Below are 18,203 nucleotides of genomic sequence, written 5' to 3'. Positions count from 1 at the left end.
GGACAATGCTAATCTTTGCATTTATCATGAGATTCTATTTCTGCATTTGGAGGAACTTTTTTTTAAAAAGGCTGAATATTTGAGATTTAATTTTAAGTCCTAAATATATAAAAAAGGGACATTCCACTAAGACATTTTCTCTGGGGCTTTGTTTTGATGCCTTCTTTCCCCTCCAGTTGGAATTTAAAACTTACTGAAGCAGAGAGAAATGTTTCCTTTCTGGCTTGAGTAAAATAATTTCATTTAGGACTGGGAATTTAAGAGATTTGTGGAAACGTTGGAAATGGGCAATGGAAGTTTTTATTTTATTTTTTACCTTTAGACAAGTCTGTTTAATTTAAAACATTTGTAGCCGAAATAGATGGGAGAGGTAGAAAATACAAGATGTTCTAACACCTGAGAGGAGACCAGAACCTAGGGGGTGGGTGGTTTCAGTGACAGATAACTGGAATGTCTGTCTTCCTAGTTAATGCAGGGTGAATCAAAATGTCAGAACTTATCAAGGGTAAGTTGTATTTACTCTTCGAGTGGGTTGAAGTGGCATGATCGAATTCAGTAGTCCTGCTTGACATAGCACATTCAAATAAATGACTAACTAATAGACTGAAGGCAAACGGGTTGCTATAGCACTGCCTAATCATTTGGGGGATGGAAACCCTTTTGGGATTTGGAAATCTGATTGGGCTATTAACAGTCCTTCCTCCATCTCTCACTTGTGATTAGCCCCCCAAATTTTTGTATAAAGCTTTGAATTAAAACAACAAAGACCCATTGAAATCCAAATACAGGTTGTGTTGTTAACTTGTTTCTTAACTAGTACTTCTTAATTATTGATGTTGGGCCTGGGTTTTTTGTTTTGTTTGTTTAAGTTTATTTATTTATTTTGAGAGAAACAGAGACAGTGTGATTGGGGAAGGGGCAGAAAGAGAGAGGGAGAGAGCCAGTGTGGGAGCTGCTAGATGCGGGACTTGAACCCACGAAGTCCTGAGCCAAGAGTTAACCACTTAACTGACTGAGCCACCCAGGCACCTCTGATTGGTTTTGTTTTGTTTTGTTTTGTTTTGAAGGATTAGAGTTTTGTTTTTTGTTTTTGTTTTTGTTTTTGTTTTTGGTTTTTAGAGTCAGGTTTATTTAAGTATAATTTACATACAATAAAATTCACTAATTTTATTATAATTTACATATAATAAAGTTCACTAGTTTTAGATTGTAGTTCCTAATTACTTTGATAGAGATGTTACACATTTTAACACATCGTTGACAACCAGTAGCATTTATTATAGCAATAGAAGGTGCAACTACAAGCAATTTTGGTATTTTTTTTCTTTCTTCTTCTTTTTTTTTTCTTTAGTAAACTCCACAGCCAACCTGGGGCTCGAATTTATGACCCCGAAATCAGTTGCATGTTCTACCAACTGAGCCAGCCAGGTGCCCCCAAGCAATTTTGTTTTGAACATATTACGCTTTCTACAATATATGCATTGAAAATTTTGAGGTCTATTTCCTTGATTTTTGTAAGTTAAAAAAAAAGTATTTATTTTATGCCTGTGTATGTGTATATATTCTATATTTAAATATAAATATATGTATGTGTATATATGTATAGTAGTACAAGTTAAGGTGGTATAAGCTAAACTATGTGGAGACTAATGTATTACTGAACAAATTGTTTTTAGAAAGAATTAAGAATGATGTTTTATTTAAATTAACATTAAACTGGCATTCACTCCTAATGCCTACACTCCTTCTGTATCACTACCACCACCATCTCCACCTTTTAGAGTGCCTTCCACTTAAAAGCTAAATCTTAAATACTGGATTTACCTTTCCTGCTGCTTTACTTAAAATGGAATGAATTAAAGTGCCTTGTTAGAATTCTGTTAACTTACGTACCATAATTTTTTGGTATTGAAAAATTTGTGATTTAAAATTATAGGTTGCCTTAAAAAATGTTTTCAAAGGCATTATATGCTGCTTATTACCTCTTTGGATGGCATTGTGAGAGGTGTCCTGTTTTTTGGCCTTTATAAAATAGTCGGTGATCAATACTACATGCACAGGAAATTCACCTGTAAACCACGTAAGCACTATTATAAAGAGTATTGTTTCTAATAAGCTATACTAGGATTTCCTCTGGGTAAGTGTTCACTTCACTTATGAACTATTTAAATATCTTTTTGTGCCTGTACATTCTAGGCACTAGGGATAGTACAAAAAAATTCCTGTTGATGCAGACTGTACATTTTAGTGGCCAAGACCCAGCAAATGAAAATTTATGTAGTCAGCTAAGTAGTCTGAATTAAAAATAAAATATTGAGCTTTATGACTTAACAATAGCTATAATTAGAGACAAAGATTAGTGTGCTTCTGTGATAGGCCCCACTCAAAGGGAATTCACCACATCAAAATTCACCACATGCAGTATAAAAATAGGTAACTATTCCATTAACAAATAAGTATTTACCCTATTTTAAAATGGGGGAAAAAAATTGAAGCTCACCCCTAGACAAACCTTGCTATAAATTTCAAACTGGAATCTGTAGACAAAATAAATGCCTGAAAGATACCACATGAGATGAACGTTTGTTTAGAAGAAATTACATAAAGTTGGGAATTAACATAAAAATTTATTTAATGTGTTTCTCACTGGTTTACTATGTTCTTGGAGGCAGAAAACATTCTGAAGGGGCTGTCCTTTAATTTTGCAATTAAACTGATAAGTGGTTCACTATAAATTAATAAAAACTTGTTTTACTTTTCAAGAAAGACTTTTTACAGTTCTTGGAAGCTAAGGACAGTCAAATTTGGTTTATACTGATGAGACGATGAGATGTACATCTACATTTTATACTATAAAAGAATTTAGTTACTGTTTTAACAGCTTCTCTGTAGAATAACATGCTCAGAATAATGCAACTACAGGAAAAATGGTAAAAACATAGTTTCAAATTGTACATTTTCCAACAGTATTAAATTAATTTCAGGTCATTTAGGCTAATCTTTAAGACAGGTAGAATATCAACTATTCTCTTCATACTACCAGTCTGCCTTGAGAGTAGTCTGTTCTGATGTGCCCATAGTAGCTGTAAAAGGAAGTTCTTTGAAAAGGAACATTTTATTTGGGGCCTTGTCTCAAATGATGATGTGTTGATAAATGTATGAGAATTACATGCTTCTTTATTCTCCAGCCTCAGGAATCAGGCGGTTATGGCTTTGAACACCTTGCTGAGCCACTTAACTTCTTGTTTCGCCAAAGGAAATGAGGTTAAAGTCAGGGATCTGGAAGTAGGCAGGAGAGAGAAGCCCTCTACGAACTTTCTATGGTGCCCTTCCCTTGCTTCTTTAGTCCCAAAACCCCAGTTAATTTCTTTTTTTTTTGGCTCTTTTCCATCACAGTTACTTTGTGATTTTAAAACCTATTTCTGCCCTTGTTAATAACTTGGGAAATTGAAAATTTGTAATTTTTTCTCCCCCTCCTGATAGGTGCTGGATAGTTTACTAGTCCAGTATGGAGTGGTGGAAAGCTGTGAGCAAGGTACATGTCTTCTCAATTGCGTTCAAATTTTTAAAAGGAAGGAAATAGAAAGAAAACTAACTTTTTTTTTCTTCACTTTTCTCTTCCTCTAGTGAACACTGACTCGGAAACTGCAGTCGTAAATGTAACCTATTCCAGTAAGGACCAAGCTAGACAGTAAGCAGTTTGAAACTTTTAATCTATACGTAATAACTAGGTTAAGTTTAGTGCTTACATTTTGGGCTGTTGGGTAGCAGAAATAAATTTTATTTTGCACAGTTTGACCCTGCAATTCTTTTTAAATTTGAATGTCTAATAAGAATCTGTATTAGTAAAGTTTTACTACATTTTTCATATGTCTTTAATGCCAATAATAGAGTGGTATTGTATGACGCTGCATTACATCCTATTTGCAAGAAGCTCTGGGCCTGGGTATCCTTGCCAAATTACGTAAAGACTTGTTGTGCTTATTCATACATAACATTGCTATTTTATGTAAAGCTGGTAAGTTGATCATGTGTTAAACTACCACCGGTGTTAAATGTTAAGTTTTCTTGGTCACTGATTTTTTTTTTATTGATGACAATTATAATTTAGGAGCATGCAGACATTGGATCAATGTAATTTGCTTTTTGATTTGAAAAACATATTCCAATGCAATTGAGAGAGGCAAAACTTTGCAGATCAAAAAATCTCCCCTAGGAAAAGATAATTCTGTAGGCTTGGGAGTGATCTAATGAACTGGCTGAGCACTAGAGAAAAGAAAGTGAGGATGCCACACACACTGCCTTGGATAGAGCTACTCAGAGCACAAACATGCCTAGGAATGGCATGCAAGTGCTGAGTGTCAATAGACCGTGGAAGTCTTAACCACCTCCAGATAAAGTACAGGCAGGAACAGACTGCCTGTTGTCTCTGTGTGGAAAGGTGAGAGGAAAGACCATGCTGGCTGACCCTGAGCCCTAAAAGGAAAAGATGAAACCGCCTGCAAGGGTGGGAATAGAGCTAGGTTACCAAAAGTAGTACCCACTCAGGGAGGGACTATGAAAGGAAAGATAGGGCTGGGGAGATGGAAATTTGCATAACCCAAATGGAGCTTTATTTTTTTAAATGGTGATATTAACATGGTTCAAAATTTTACAAGGTGCAGAGATGTATACAGTGCAAATCTTCCTTCCAATATTGTCCCCAATTACTTTGTTTCCTTTCTCAGAGGTAACTAACAACACAGAAGACAGATGTGTGAATATTTCCTCCTTTTTGCACACATGATACCTTAGGATTTGACTGTATGGATGTGGAATGACTTAGTCCCAAAATGGGTATTAAGTTGTTTATTAAATTTTTAGCAGTTATGAACAGTGCTATAGTGAATCCCTTTTTGCATATCATTTTGCATATATGTGAATATCGCCTTAGGGTTAAATTCCTGGAGTTAAATTTACTAAGTCAGGATGTATGTACTTTTTTGTTGTTGGATAGCGAAGCTGGCAAGTTAGCCTTCATAGAGTTTGAACTACTTTAAATTTTCATCAGCACCCTGAAAGTCCATTTCCCTTTATTCTCCCTAACATGGGGCTTCATCAGACTTTGCTGATCGAGGGGATTCACCTTTAATGTTTTAATAATGAAACTTTGGATATGTTTAAAGGTATATTATTTTTACTTCTGTTTGTATCCTTCCTTCATTTGAAAAAATTCAAGTTCATAGAAGGTGTTTGGATATTATAGAAATTATGATGCAAGTTGTAAAACAAACTTTTTCTTCAACCAAATCATGTTAGGGGAAAAACGGGAAAGTAGATTGGGGTATCAAAGTGAGGGCAGTAAGAACGCAGAAGCTCCATTTTTTTCTTCTATACTTCAGTCTTTACAAAGATCTGTAATGAATACTTGGTAGAGTCATCTCTCTGTTACACAGAATATATGAGATAACATTCTAAATCTAAGGATATTCAGAGATCGAGGCCTTTCCTAGTTGTCTTATTTGAAAACTTATGTGAGGCTAGGTAAAGGTGGAAATACTTAATACTTATTTTTTTTTTTTAATGTTTATTTGTTTTGAGAGAGAGCACAAATGAGAGAGGATCAGAGAGACAGAGAGAGACAGAGACAGAATCATAAGCAGGCTCCACACTGTCAGTGCAGAGCCCGTCGCAGGGCTTTATCTCACTATCTGTGAGATCATGACTTGATCCAAAATTGAGTGTTGGACACTTAACCAACTGAGCCACCCAGGTGCCCCAACAGTTACTTACTTATAAGGAGACTTAACTTACATAGCTTTGAAGAGACATAGAAGGACCTTAAGTAGAGACAGGTTGACATTTAGCACTCCCCTCCCCCTTAAAAAAATTCCAACTTCTTAAGAGTACAAGCACAAGAAGTGTAGACTGGCTAGTCAAAGCAGAAATACTGTGGACATTAATCTTAACATGACAGCAATGTGAATGTGGAGACATTTTTTTTAATCTAAAGATACTTTGTAGTGGTTGTTAGAAATTGGCAGGGTCCTGTTGATCCCAAGGAGGGAGGAAAAAATGTTTAGGAATTTTTAATGTAGGTAGTTAGGTAACCTAAACAAATAAATTGGACAGTTCAATGAGGGAAGTAGTCATCATATCCCTTATTCTAATAGTTAATCAGGTAACATTTATTGATTACCAGCTATTGACCAAAAGATAGGAATGAATAAAGGCAAAGTCCTTGACCTCAAGGATGGGCCTCCCTGTGACAAAAGTAATGGAAGGGGATCACCTGATTTTAATTCCTGACCAAGTTGAGTTTCTTTATAAGATATTGGGTTTTCTCCCCATCAAGAATTCCTGAAATCAAAGAGAATTAGAAAACAATTGTGTATTTAGAGAAAGTTAATAGTTTCAAAAAATGGACAAAACCAATTTTGTGAAGCAATGCTGTGAAGATTGTCTATTAAACTTCTTTAGTAAGTTTTGAAAAAAGATGTGGAGTACATTCTCGTTCTGTGAGAATTTTATTTGAGAGACATTGGATATAATGGAGAAAGTATGGATTCTGGGGTCACAGGACTCTGTAACCTTCTCTGATCTTTAGTTTTCTCAGCTGCAACATGAGAATTGACAAAAACCAAATATATTCATGCATATACACATCATACTTACAGAAAATGGTCTCATCAAATGGCCTGGCACATAGGCACCCAGTAAACAGGACCTCACATTCAGCCCTCTGGTTCTGGGTTGCTTCTAGAGTAGCTTGAAGTGGTTTGAGCTGGGGAAGGTTGGTCCCTCTAGGACTGGCCCCACTGAACCTTGGATGCCTGCTCTCTGGGCTCTAGCATGACTGTCTGCTGCTTACACTAGCCTGGCATGATTTCTCCACAGCCTTTCCTTGGCAGCCATCTGAGCTCACACCTTCAGGTAATCAGAGCTGAATTGATAATCTCATTTGACTTCTTTCCTTATCATCTGTTACTCAGAGTCCACGTAACTGGGATGTGCTTATGTGGTATGAGTAGAGCACAGAGGCTAAGAGGATATATTCCGGAGTCCAGTTCCATAGAATGGACTCTGCGCCACCACTTTTCTCGCTGTGACTCTGGTCAGATTAATCTGTTTGAGCTCACCCCAATCTTGTAAAGGGGGAATAATTACAGTCCTTAGCTAATGAGGCTGTTGAGAAAAACCAACAGAATGCCTCCAAAACAGAACTGGCCACCGACACTCAGGAATTCGCATCCTAGTTGAAAAAGGTCTGTGACTGCCTCTTTATTACTGAAACCTCTATGGTTGCCACTTTTAAGAGGATTCTTCAGTAAGGCTATGTCTCTAAAAATTTAACATGGAAATCTCTGCCACCTTCTGGCTAAGAAAAATGAAGGTTAATAATTAATACATTACTAGGAGATACATATATTTGTTTTAATCTTAAGTCTTTACTGATTCGTTAAAATAATTTTTAAAATGGGTAAAAAATGAGGAAAACTTTTAAAAAACCATTAAAAACAGAAGTACATATTTTAGTACTGTTCCCTAGAGCAAGACAAGCTCTAAGATCTCTAGATCTGGGTCTCTAGATCACCTATTTCCTCTGTGTTCTGGAGACACTTAGATAACACAGTCAAGGACAGACCTTATTCGAAGGTTTGTAATGTGTGACAAAAAAAAATAACCCTTCAGAATTTGTAGGCATTTAGTTCTTATGCTTTCTTTTCTTTAGGATTTTTTAAAAGTTTTTGTTTGTTTTGTTTGGTTGTTGTTGTTGAGATAGAGAGCAGGAGCAGGGGAGGAGCAGAGAGAGACACACACAGGATCCCAAGCAGGCTCTGCACTGTCAGCACAGAGCCTGATGTGGGTGTGAACTCAAGAACCTCGAGATCATGACCTGAACCAAAATCAAGAGTCGGATGCTTAACCGACTGACCACCCAGGTGCTCCTAGGGTTCTTATTTCTGATGTATGTTTGTTTGTTAGAGAATAGGAATACAGTCTATAGTTTGAAGCTGTCATTGCAGATGCTTTACATCCATTTGAAGGAGTTTTTGAAATAATATGACTGATGGCTAAGGGGGAGGAAATTTATCTTTATGAAAATTATGTAAATAGAAGGTTTTGGGAAAAGAAATGACTGATGAAGCAGTGAGACAGTGGAATTTCTTGTCATTTTGCCATTCAGAGATAACACTGTTAAATTTGCCATCAAGTTTAGTAGACATTGTCCCATGTCCTAACTTAATTAAAAAGTGACAAAGGTAATTTTGTAGAGTTTTGCAGATTGTCTTGCCATTAACTGTATTTATACCATTTGTAATCTCTGTGTATTATTTTTGTCCCTGCTGCAGTCTTATGTATCTAGTCCTCTACTGCACATCTAGGTTGCTTGCAGTTACCTTTCCCCTTTTAGAACCATTTTAGTAATAAATGCCTTTGCAGATAAATATTTAGGTTGCATCCCTGCAATGTTATTACCAGATATTTAGTAATTCAAAAAAGAAATTTTTATGTTTGTTTATTTTTGAGAGAGCACAAGCAGGAGAAAGGCAAGAGAGAGAGGGAGACACAGAATCTGAGGCAGGCTTCAGGTTCCAAGCTGTCGGCACAGAGCCCAATGCAGGGCTTGAACTCACGAAACTGTGAGATCATGACCTGAGCTGAAGTTGGATGCTTAACCAGCTGAGCCACCCAGGCACCCCAAAGTGTAGTAATTATTCATGAATTGTGCCTCAAACTCTTATTCTTGCTACAAGGAAAAAACAGAACTGTGTGACTTTTTCATAACAGCTAAACCTCATTTTGTTAGGAACTGTGTGATATACAATAGTGAGGTCTGGAATTTTAGAGTTGAAGGAGACCATAAATCTAATCTTTTAGTTTTGTCAGCGAGAAGGCTAATGCCAAACAAGAAAAAGACCTTTCCAAGTTACTTGGCTACTTACTGTTTAAGTTGAAATAGAATTCTGGTCCCTGGTCGATCTTCCTTTGTACTGCTCAGAACTGTATGTATTTTGGACAAGATGAACTTCTATGGGCCTCAATTATTCTTTCTCTCTCTTCCTCATCATTGACTTAAACCACTTAGTCTCTCTCTCATGGTCTTTTCAGCTCTATGCTGTGACCCACCCTGGTAAACTTTTTATCCATACAATTAAGTGCTACCAGCTAGCAAAACTACTTAGGACCTTCTGAATAACCCTTAAAACCACATCAGAGCAGTCTTGTAATGATGGGAAACAGGATCCTGAGTAATGTACTTGTTGGATAAACATCTTTGAGTTCAGTTGAACTGAAATACATGTGTTTTGAATAATTATGATAATTGTTTATCACACATCTTACATATATAGTAGGTTTGGTGAAAATATTATAATGTTGGCCCCATGGACTCGGCAGACCACCAGATGACATAGCTGAAATTCAAACTTCAGGCATAAAAAGACGACAGCAGTTGACCTAAAATTCAAACACTTAGAATCTTTAATCATAAGGAAGCCATTGCTCACAGTTAGGTTACTCCTAACCCTTTTTGGCTGTGTCCAAGTTTGGAGCACTGTGGTTTGAGGGGTCCAGGATTCTATTTAGTTGGCAATTAGACAGTAGGATACACAGAGTATGTGCTGAATGCTCCCTGCTGGGAGCAGTCTGAGTCTGGAGTGTTTGAGACCTAGGCCGTACACAGATTTACTGGAGCCCTGTGCTGTCTGGCTTTCTGAGTGAGAGAATTTTTTTTGTTCCCTCTGAGAAAAATCTCCTTTTAAAGTAAAACATAGAAGTTTGGGAGTTATTTTCTGCTAAGTTGAGAGAGTGGTTTCTTGGGGGCCATACAAGTATAGATAGCTCTATACTTAGAAGTGGCTGGTAATTTACATATATATAATATATATATATATATATATATATATATATATATATATTATATATTATATATATATTATATAATACACACACACACACACACACACACACACACACACATATCTGTTTAGCCCCATTAGAGAAGGGGTCTATGTCTGTATGGTCCTCTCTCTCCAAAAATCAATTCTTTACCTTTTTTTTGTAGCATTACTGACTTATTTCCACAAATTTTACTTATTTTCTTCTGAAGCTGGCAATACTCAAGTGTATAGTGGGAAAAAGGGTATTACAGCAAACTATATTGCCTTTTGCCCATAGATATCATTGATTCGTTCATTAGGTTCAGCTTCTCTTAGGTTTTAAGAACCTTCAGTGATCTATTTTACCATGGCCTTTGAAAAGGTTTAAAGTTGCTTTGAATGAATACCTAATTGGTTGAAACTTGGGCAGTTCCAACTTTTATAAGTTTACATCATAATTGTTCATAAAATTTCTCAGCTGTTGTAATCCTTTAGAAATAACCAAAATATTTTATGGTCCTTAATCCACATTTTCCTTAAGAAAAAAGAGGAGAGGGAGAAGGAAAGGAACAATGTGTTAAGGTTCTGTTACAAAAGCATTGATAAAAGAATTTGTGCTGTGAACCTGCCATCAGCCTGTGAAACTCAAGAAAAGAATGTCCTGTGAAATAGAAATCACTGAGAAATATTCTAAGATATACTGTATTTGGGGAAAAAAAGCAAGACCTAAAACTATATTAACTCAATTATGCTTTTACTTTGTAGGCATTTTAAAGTAATTTTTAATTAAAAAATGAATGCACAGTATTATTGATAATCTAGAAGCCACACTCTGTTCTTTCTTCTATGTGTGTTCAGATATGTATGTGTGTATTTGTGGGTATAATTCATAAATTTTCTTATTTACCAGTTTTATTGAGAAATAATTGACCTACAGCACTGTGTAAGTTTAAGGTGTAGGCACAATGATGTAAATATATTATGAAATGATTACCAATGTAAATTAGCTAACACCTGTCATCTCATACACATTTCCTTGAGATGAGAATGTTCAGGATCTACTCTTGTAACAACTTTAAAATACACCAAAAGCACAGTTAACTGTTACTGTGTTGTACATTATACTCCTAGTACTTACTTATTTTAAAATTGGAAATTTTTACCTCTTTTTAAAGATGTTTTAAAAATTTGAGTATAGTTGACTTACCAAGTTATATTTGTTTCAGGTTCAGTTATGCTTTTAAAGAGGGCACTGAACACAGACACACATGTATAAACATATGGAAAGTACTGGTCCATTTGCAGATGTTATCATAGTTAACAATGATTCTGGGAAGTGTCTGGGGTGGGGGGTGGTGGTGATGGGGACAGACAAAGCTCTGTTCGATTGTGATCTCTTACGAGTTCACTCGTGTGCTAGGCACTGTGGGATAGCCATGAAACAGGGGATTCAAGTAAGAACAGAGGGCAAAATTCTGGGTCCTGAGAATAAGCAGCATGCCTTGTCTGGTTGCGTAGGCCCATCTTGCAATTCCGTGCTTCTGGTGCCCTTTTTGGTGCTAGGATCATCATCTTCTTCTTTTTTTCCCCCTTTCCATTCACGTCAGAAACTGAATCTGCAGATAAGGAAGGCAGTATGTGAACCAGAAATGATAACTCTGGGCAACTAGAGAGAAACTGCTTCATTCCTGTTTCTTTGGTTTTGTTTTTTCCCTTGCCAGGGCTGAACTCCGTGCCCATTGGGACAGAATCTGAGCAAAGAATTTGAAGTAACCCTAGAGAAAAAGTGTGGGATCTTTGTTTTTAATTTTGTTGTATACTGGGGAGTGTATATTCTTAGGAGTATTTATGTGCTTTTGAAATCTTGGCCATATCTTTTCTATCAATTTTTTTGTTGAGTTATCCGCTTAGAAAATAGGTAAGGTACAACACAAAAATGTAGATGAGTCTCATGAGATGCGAGACATGATACTATATAACGTGTACTCATATGTACTTACTTGTATAGAATTTTGAAACAGGCAGAATTAATCTATGGTGTTAGAAATCTAGGGGAGGGGAAATTACTGAAAAATGCCCTGGTGGGGCATTTGGGGCATTGGTGCATCCTAATTCTGGATCTGGATATGTACATTCACCTCGAGGTGTATGCTTAAGAGTGGGTACTTTTCTGTAATGAGGTTTAAAAATGAAGAAAAAAGTAGAGCTTCTCTCAAAATAGAGAGATGGGTGGGTAAATGGATGCATGCATGGATAGATAGATAAAGTAGAAAATAGCTTCATTTGCTTTTTTTGATTCACTAGCACCCCTGCCTCTGCCGCAAATCAGATCATAAATTCCACAGGATCAGGAACTGCTTTTTTCTCAGACTTGCTCATGAACTGCTGAGAATTTATTGACTGACTGATTAGCCTAAGTATTAATTTGTATGTGTCTCCCATGAGTGCTTTAGGGATGTTTGTCCTACAATTCTTAAAATGTTTTAATATTTTTGTTTTTCAAGAGGGTGAAGTGGGGGATGTACATATTTCTAACATCTTTTCCATTCTGATTTGGAAAAACCAGACAAGACAAAGACTGTCCACTCACTTCTTTGAAATTTAGGTACTCATAAGCTGTTATTAACCTCACGGGTAATACCATTTTTTTTTTTTAACGTTTATTTATTTTTGAGACAGAGAGAGACAGAGCATGAACGGGGGAGGGGCAGAGAGAGAGGGAGACACAGAATCAGAAGCAGGCTCCAGGCTCTGAGCCATCAGCCCAGAGCCCGACGCGGGGCTTGAACTCACGGACCGTGAGATCATGACCTGAGCTGAAGTCGGACGCTTAACCGACTGAGCCACCCAGGCACCCCGGTAATACCATTTTTAATCAAACTCTGTTGATTAACCTTTTTTATTTTCTATTTTTCATTGGTAAGTGGCAAATATGTTCCCTTTGGAAACTTGGTCTTCTACGCGTGCGCGTGTGTCTGTGTGTTTGGGGGTTGGATTGTATGTGTTCGGAGTTTACTACTCGCTCAGTGGCTTTGTTCAGAATTTTTAGAAGTGGTAATCCAGAGTGGAAAGAGATGGGTATTGCTTTGCTGAAAGGTTTATATATAACTCAATTTCTCTTCCCATACTCTGCTCCTTGTCATCTTCCAGAGCTTTAGACAAACTAAATGGATTCCAGTTGGAGAGCTTCACATTGAAAGTGGCCTACATCCCTGATGAAATGGCTGCCCAGCAGAACCCCTCACAGCAGCCCCGGGGTCGTCGTGGGTTTGGGCAGAGGGGCTCATCGAGGCAGGGATCTCCAGGATCCATCTCCAAGCAGAAACCGTGTGACTTGCCTCTGCGCCTGCTGGTCCCTACCCAATTTGTTGGAGCCATCATAGGAAAAGAAGGTGCCACCATTCGGAACATTACCAAACAGACTCAGTCAAAGTGAGTATTGGTGAGGCTGCAGTGGATGTTAATATTTTCCCCTTTGAATTTTAATAACAGTAAGTTCTGGTACTTGATGTCCTTCTGAGTGTGGCCATGATTCCTCCTTGTACAGTATTTGGGAATCTGGAAAAACCTTGTGATTTGATAATCTGAGGCAAAACCTTAATCTCAAAGAGAACTTCAAATTTGCACACATAAATGGAAAACAAATGATACCTAATCCACTTCTGATGAGGGAGGCACTGGCGAATAAAAGGGCCACTACTTGCCTATTCTCTACTCCCCTATCCCTGTCCCCAGTCCTACCCCCAGTGATACCTGCCTTCAGTGTTTTTGGAAGTAATTTTCTGGGTCCAGTACAGAGGTAGTTTTTCAATCATGCTTTATGTCAGTAAAGAATCATTCAGTTTATGCTCCAAATTTATCCCATAATTAAGCCATGTGGTTGGATTAGCTTATTCTTTAGGATGTTAATTTGATAGTTTTAATATGCAAATTTTAAGGGATTGGAGATTGTCCATTAAACATTGGAGCTAGCTTTGCAGGAGTAGAAAGCAAGAGCTGTGTGTTTTTATTTATGACGGTAGCCCCAGTGCTGAGCACATTGTCTGCTAGGTAGAAGACTCTCATATTTATCAAATGAATGACATGACTGTATGTAAATTACATTTAGTGCCCTTAAAATACATCTAAGAGGGGCGCCTGGGTGGCTCAGTCGGTTAAGTGTCCGACTTCAGCTCAGGTCACGATCTCACGGTCCGTGAGTTTGAGCCCCGCGTCAGGCTCTGGGCTGATGGCTCAGAGCCTGCAGCCTGCTTCTGATTCTGTGTCTCCTTCTCTCTCTCTCTGCCCCTCCCCTGTTCATGCTCTGTCTCTCTCTGTCTCAAAAATAAATAAACGTTAAAAAAATTAAAAAAAAAATACATCTAAGATAGTCTTTAAAAGTTTCAGTGCATTATATGTTGATTTGCTTATTAACCATCCTGTTAGGCTCTATGTGGATCTTTTGACCCAAAAGAGCTTGACAATGAACTGTCCTCACCCCTTGTTCTGTAAAGTGCACTAAGCACCTCTCTGGGGACAGTGGCTGCCATAGTTTGTGCACTGGAGAGAGGTGGCTGTGTCATTGTACACAACAATGGAAATGGAAATGTCCTTGGACCAGCTACGAAGATGAATGGATGATTTTGCGTTTTAAATTTGTAAGTAAAGTAAGGAAAATGACTTTATTGTATGTGGTCCATGGAGTTAAGCAGTCTTTCTCTGAAAGTACAGCTATGGTACTATGTAGGTCTTGATTATGTATGTTTGTTCCCCTGAGCTTAACAGGATGTTCATATTTATCGCAGGCACCATGCCAGTGTTGAACTAGCTGACTCATTTCTCCTGCAGAAGCGAAATGAGCTGTGTTTGGTGGGGTTGCATGCCCACTCTACCTGCACGGTGATGTCTGATCCTGCCCTCCCTCCCCCTGCTTTGAAGCAGGAAATGTGGGATACTGGTAACCTTTGTGTTAAACCAGTGGTCTTTGACTTCATAATGTTGGGAGTGGGGAAGTTTTAATCTTAAATTTGCCTGGTTTTAATATTGAAATGGAAGGGCTCCTTGCTTTCCTTTATCCACTGTTACCTGCAGAAACTAATTATTAAATGGTTTCCCTTCCTTGTCCTGGGGCAGATTAGAGTTATTCTTTTAAAGCTACTCATTTCCTTGTCAGAGGAAAGAGCTTCTATGAATTAAATTGAACTGTTTGTTTTATTAAGGCAGGAAGATGGAGGATGGAAAGGGAAGGGAAGCAATTTTTGTTATATCCGATGATTCATTTGCAGAGTTCTGCCAGTGGATTTAATTAACTCTTGGCCATTGAAACTAGTCATTATTAGATCTTCTGTTTCTGGAATGGTCTCAGAGGACTACCCTGATCTATAAAGCAATATTCCCTTCTCTCAGAGGATCAGAGTTTAGTAATCCTTAACACGGGTGAATGGGTGGAAATAAACTAGATTAACATTTTACCTACTAGAACATAAGCAATACTTAACAGTGATTGGGAATTGAAATAGTGGTTTGGAAAGATAGTTCCTGAGATTGGGACTTAACCTGAGATATTTTTTAAAATTATTTCTAGACAGCTCTTATTTGTTTAATTTCTACATTGCCTTTTTTTTTTTAAAAGGTTCTGGAAATGTTTTTAAATTTAAGTATAATTAAGGTACAGTATTATTTTCAGGTGTATAGTACCATAATTGAGCAATTGTATACACTACTCAGTGCTTATCATGATAATATATTCTTAATATTACTCCTTTATCTCACCCATCACCCCACCTACTCATTGCCCTTTTAATTCAGAGATGAATCTTCAGGTTTCAAACATTTAGAAAAATGAAATGCAAACCTTGACGTTATTGGTGTGGTGAAGCAGCCGTTCTTAAGGCCAGGCGTTGTGTAGCTCTTCTAGTGTTTGAATGGCCAGAGGGACTCACAAGTATTTAATTTTCCCCAAACACACTTTTTCAGATAATTTTCTTTCTTGTACTTCTTAAACGACAGAAGACTCACTTTGTATTTAATTAAAAATAAGCGTGCACATTTTTAAAAAGGGGGCGGTTACCTTTCATCTTATCCCTGGAAGTATTGTTAAGTTGGGAATCTGTCTTTATAGGACTTATTCCTTGTATCTGCTAACATGGGTAGCTTTAAAAGAGAAATCCTAGGGTGCCTGGGTGGCTCAGTCGGTTAAGTGTCTGACTTCTGCTCAGGTCACTATCTTAGTTTGTGGTTTTGAGCCCTGCATCGGGCTCTGTGCTGACAGCTCAGAGTCTGGAGTCTGCTTCAGATTCTGTGTCTCCCTCTCTCTTCGCCCCTCCCCGGCTTGCCCTCTGTCTCTCTCTTAAAAGTGAATAAACATTAAAAAAAAAAACAAAAAAACCAGAAACCTTATCATATGTATTGTTTCTTCTTTCATGTAAGATGAAGGACCTCTTACTGTGTTGGTAGCTGTAACTTCACAACATGTTTTTTAAATTATTTTTTTTACTTAAACTTTAACCAGTCCAGTATTGGTTTCAGGAGTAGAATTCAGTGATTCATCACTTATATACAGTACCCACTTGTGGCTCATCACCACAAGTGCCCTCCTTAATACCCATCACCTGTCTAGCCCATCCCCCGTCTAGCCAATCCCCCACCAACCGCCCTTCATCAACCCATAGTTTGCTGTCTATCATTAAGAGTCTCTCATGGGGCGCCTGGGTGGCTCATTCAGTTAAGCGTCCAACTTCGGCTCAGGTCATGATCTCATAGTTCGTGAGTTCGAGCCCTGCATCGGACTCTGTACTGACAGCTCAGAGCCTGGAGTCTGCTTGGGATTCTGTGTCTGTCTGTCTCTCTCTCTCTGCTCTTACCCCTCCCCCACTCGTGCTCTGTTTCTATTTCAATAAATGAATAAGCATTAAAAATTTTTTTAAAAAAGTCTCTTGTGGTTTGTTTCCCTCTGTTATCTCCCTGCCCCCTTCCCATACATTCATCTGTTTTGTTTCTTAAATTCTACATATGAGTGAAAATCATAAGGTATTTGTCTTTGTCTATTGACTTATTTCGCTTAGCATAATACATTCTAGTTCCATCCACGTCATTGCAAATGGCAAGATTTCATTGTTTTTGATGGGGTAATATTGCACTGTGTATATATATATACCACATGTTCTTTATCCTACATCAGTTGATAGATATTTGGGCTCTCTCCTTAGTTTGGCTAATGTTGATACTGCTGCTACAAACATTAGGATGCATCCATCAAATCTTTATTTCTGTGTCCTTTGGGATAAATACTTAATAGTGCAATTGCTGGGTTGTAAGGTGGTTCTATTTTTAGTTTTTTGAGGAACCTCCATACTCTTCGCCAGAGTGGCTCCACTAGTTTGCTTTCCTGTTACTTTGAAGTTGATATTCCAGACTCTGTAATTGTGAATACATGCTTACAGTTCTCCTTTTCTCCTTGTGCTCACTGTAAGAATCGATGTCCATCGTAAAGAGAATGCAGGTGCTGCTGAGAAGTCCATTACTATCCTGTCTACCCCTGAAGGGACCTCTGCGGCTTGTAAATCTATTCTGGAGATTATGCATAAGGAAGCTCAAGATATAAAATTGTGAGTAAAGAGGATTAAGCTGTGAAGAGGTTGATATTCATGCTGCTTTATTTTGGACTTCTATGACAGAATTCTTAGGCATTGTCAACAAACAGGGCAGTGCTATCCTGAAGAGCTGTGGTGGTAGGTACTCCTGAGTTGGTTATAAAGTAGAAGTCTTTTAAGTATTTTATTTTCAATCATGTTTGGATATGGGGTGGTTGGTATTAATGGGGAGAGTCTAGCTGTAGGAGAAGGCACCTATGGGATAGGAAACCCACCTGAGAACCAAGAAATCTTGGGGTTTACCGAAAATGGGCCTCAAACCCTGACTCCCTTACTCGGAGCCCATGGGAGCTCTGTTCTTATTGTCTGCCCAGCCCTACTCTGCAGCAGCGGGGAGTATAGAGGTGGAGAAATCTCTAATCCTGTGCTAAGGCAAACTGGAGATTTATTTGGGTGTTTGAGGTTGAAACTCTAAATGCCTGTTCCACAAGAACTTTGAACAGAGGTTAGGTTCTATGCCACTTGAGCTTATAGTACAACACTCTCCTAAAAGGAGAGAGCTGACTAAGGTACTGGAGTTAGCCTGGGGACCTAATCACTAGCACTTAATTTGTAGGGACCTTTGATATGTATTAAATGTATTTTAGTTGTAAGATGTTACATGTAGCTTTGTTATAAGTTCATAATTCTTTAAAAAAAAAAAAAATTCGGAAAGGCTCACCATCCAGATAATGCCGGTGATATTTTTCAGCAGTGATATGTATCACTT

The 18,203-nt window shown here is 37.8% G+C and overlaps 1 protein-coding gene across 5 annotated transcripts in view; it reads left to right on the top strand.

The window, feature by feature from the left end:
* The window catches only part of IGF2BP3 (insulin like growth factor 2 mRNA binding protein 3), a 154,705-nt gene that overhangs the window by 104,864 nt on the left and 31,638 nt on the right, over window positions 1-18,203 (top strand). For 4 of the 5 annotated variants that reach the window (XM_053898193.1, XM_019443597.2, XM_019443600.2 and 1 more), the window contains exons 4-7: window positions 3,484-3,535; window positions 3,628-3,691; window positions 13,014-13,295; window positions 17,315-17,449. In XM_053898193.1, the coding sequence (XP_053754168.1) occupies window positions 3,484-3,535; window positions 3,628-3,691; window positions 13,014-13,295; window positions 17,315-17,449 (533 nt within the window). The remainder of the gene's footprint in view (window positions 1-3,483; window positions 3,536-3,627; window positions 3,692-13,013; window positions 13,296-17,314; window positions 17,450-18,203) is intronic. The other variant, XM_019443599.2, reaches the window with a different exon arrangement.

The sequence above is a fragment of the Panthera pardus genome, unplaced genomic scaffold, assembly GCF_024362965.1.
Source record: "Panthera pardus isolate Hobbes unplaced genomic scaffold, ASM2436296v1 HiC_scaffold_8, whole genome shotgun sequence".
Lineage (NCBI taxonomy): Eukaryota > Metazoa > Chordata > Mammalia > Carnivora > Felidae > Panthera > Panthera pardus.
Note: the sequence above shows the minus strand (reverse complement) of the source record. Positions and strands in the feature narration are given on the sequence as shown.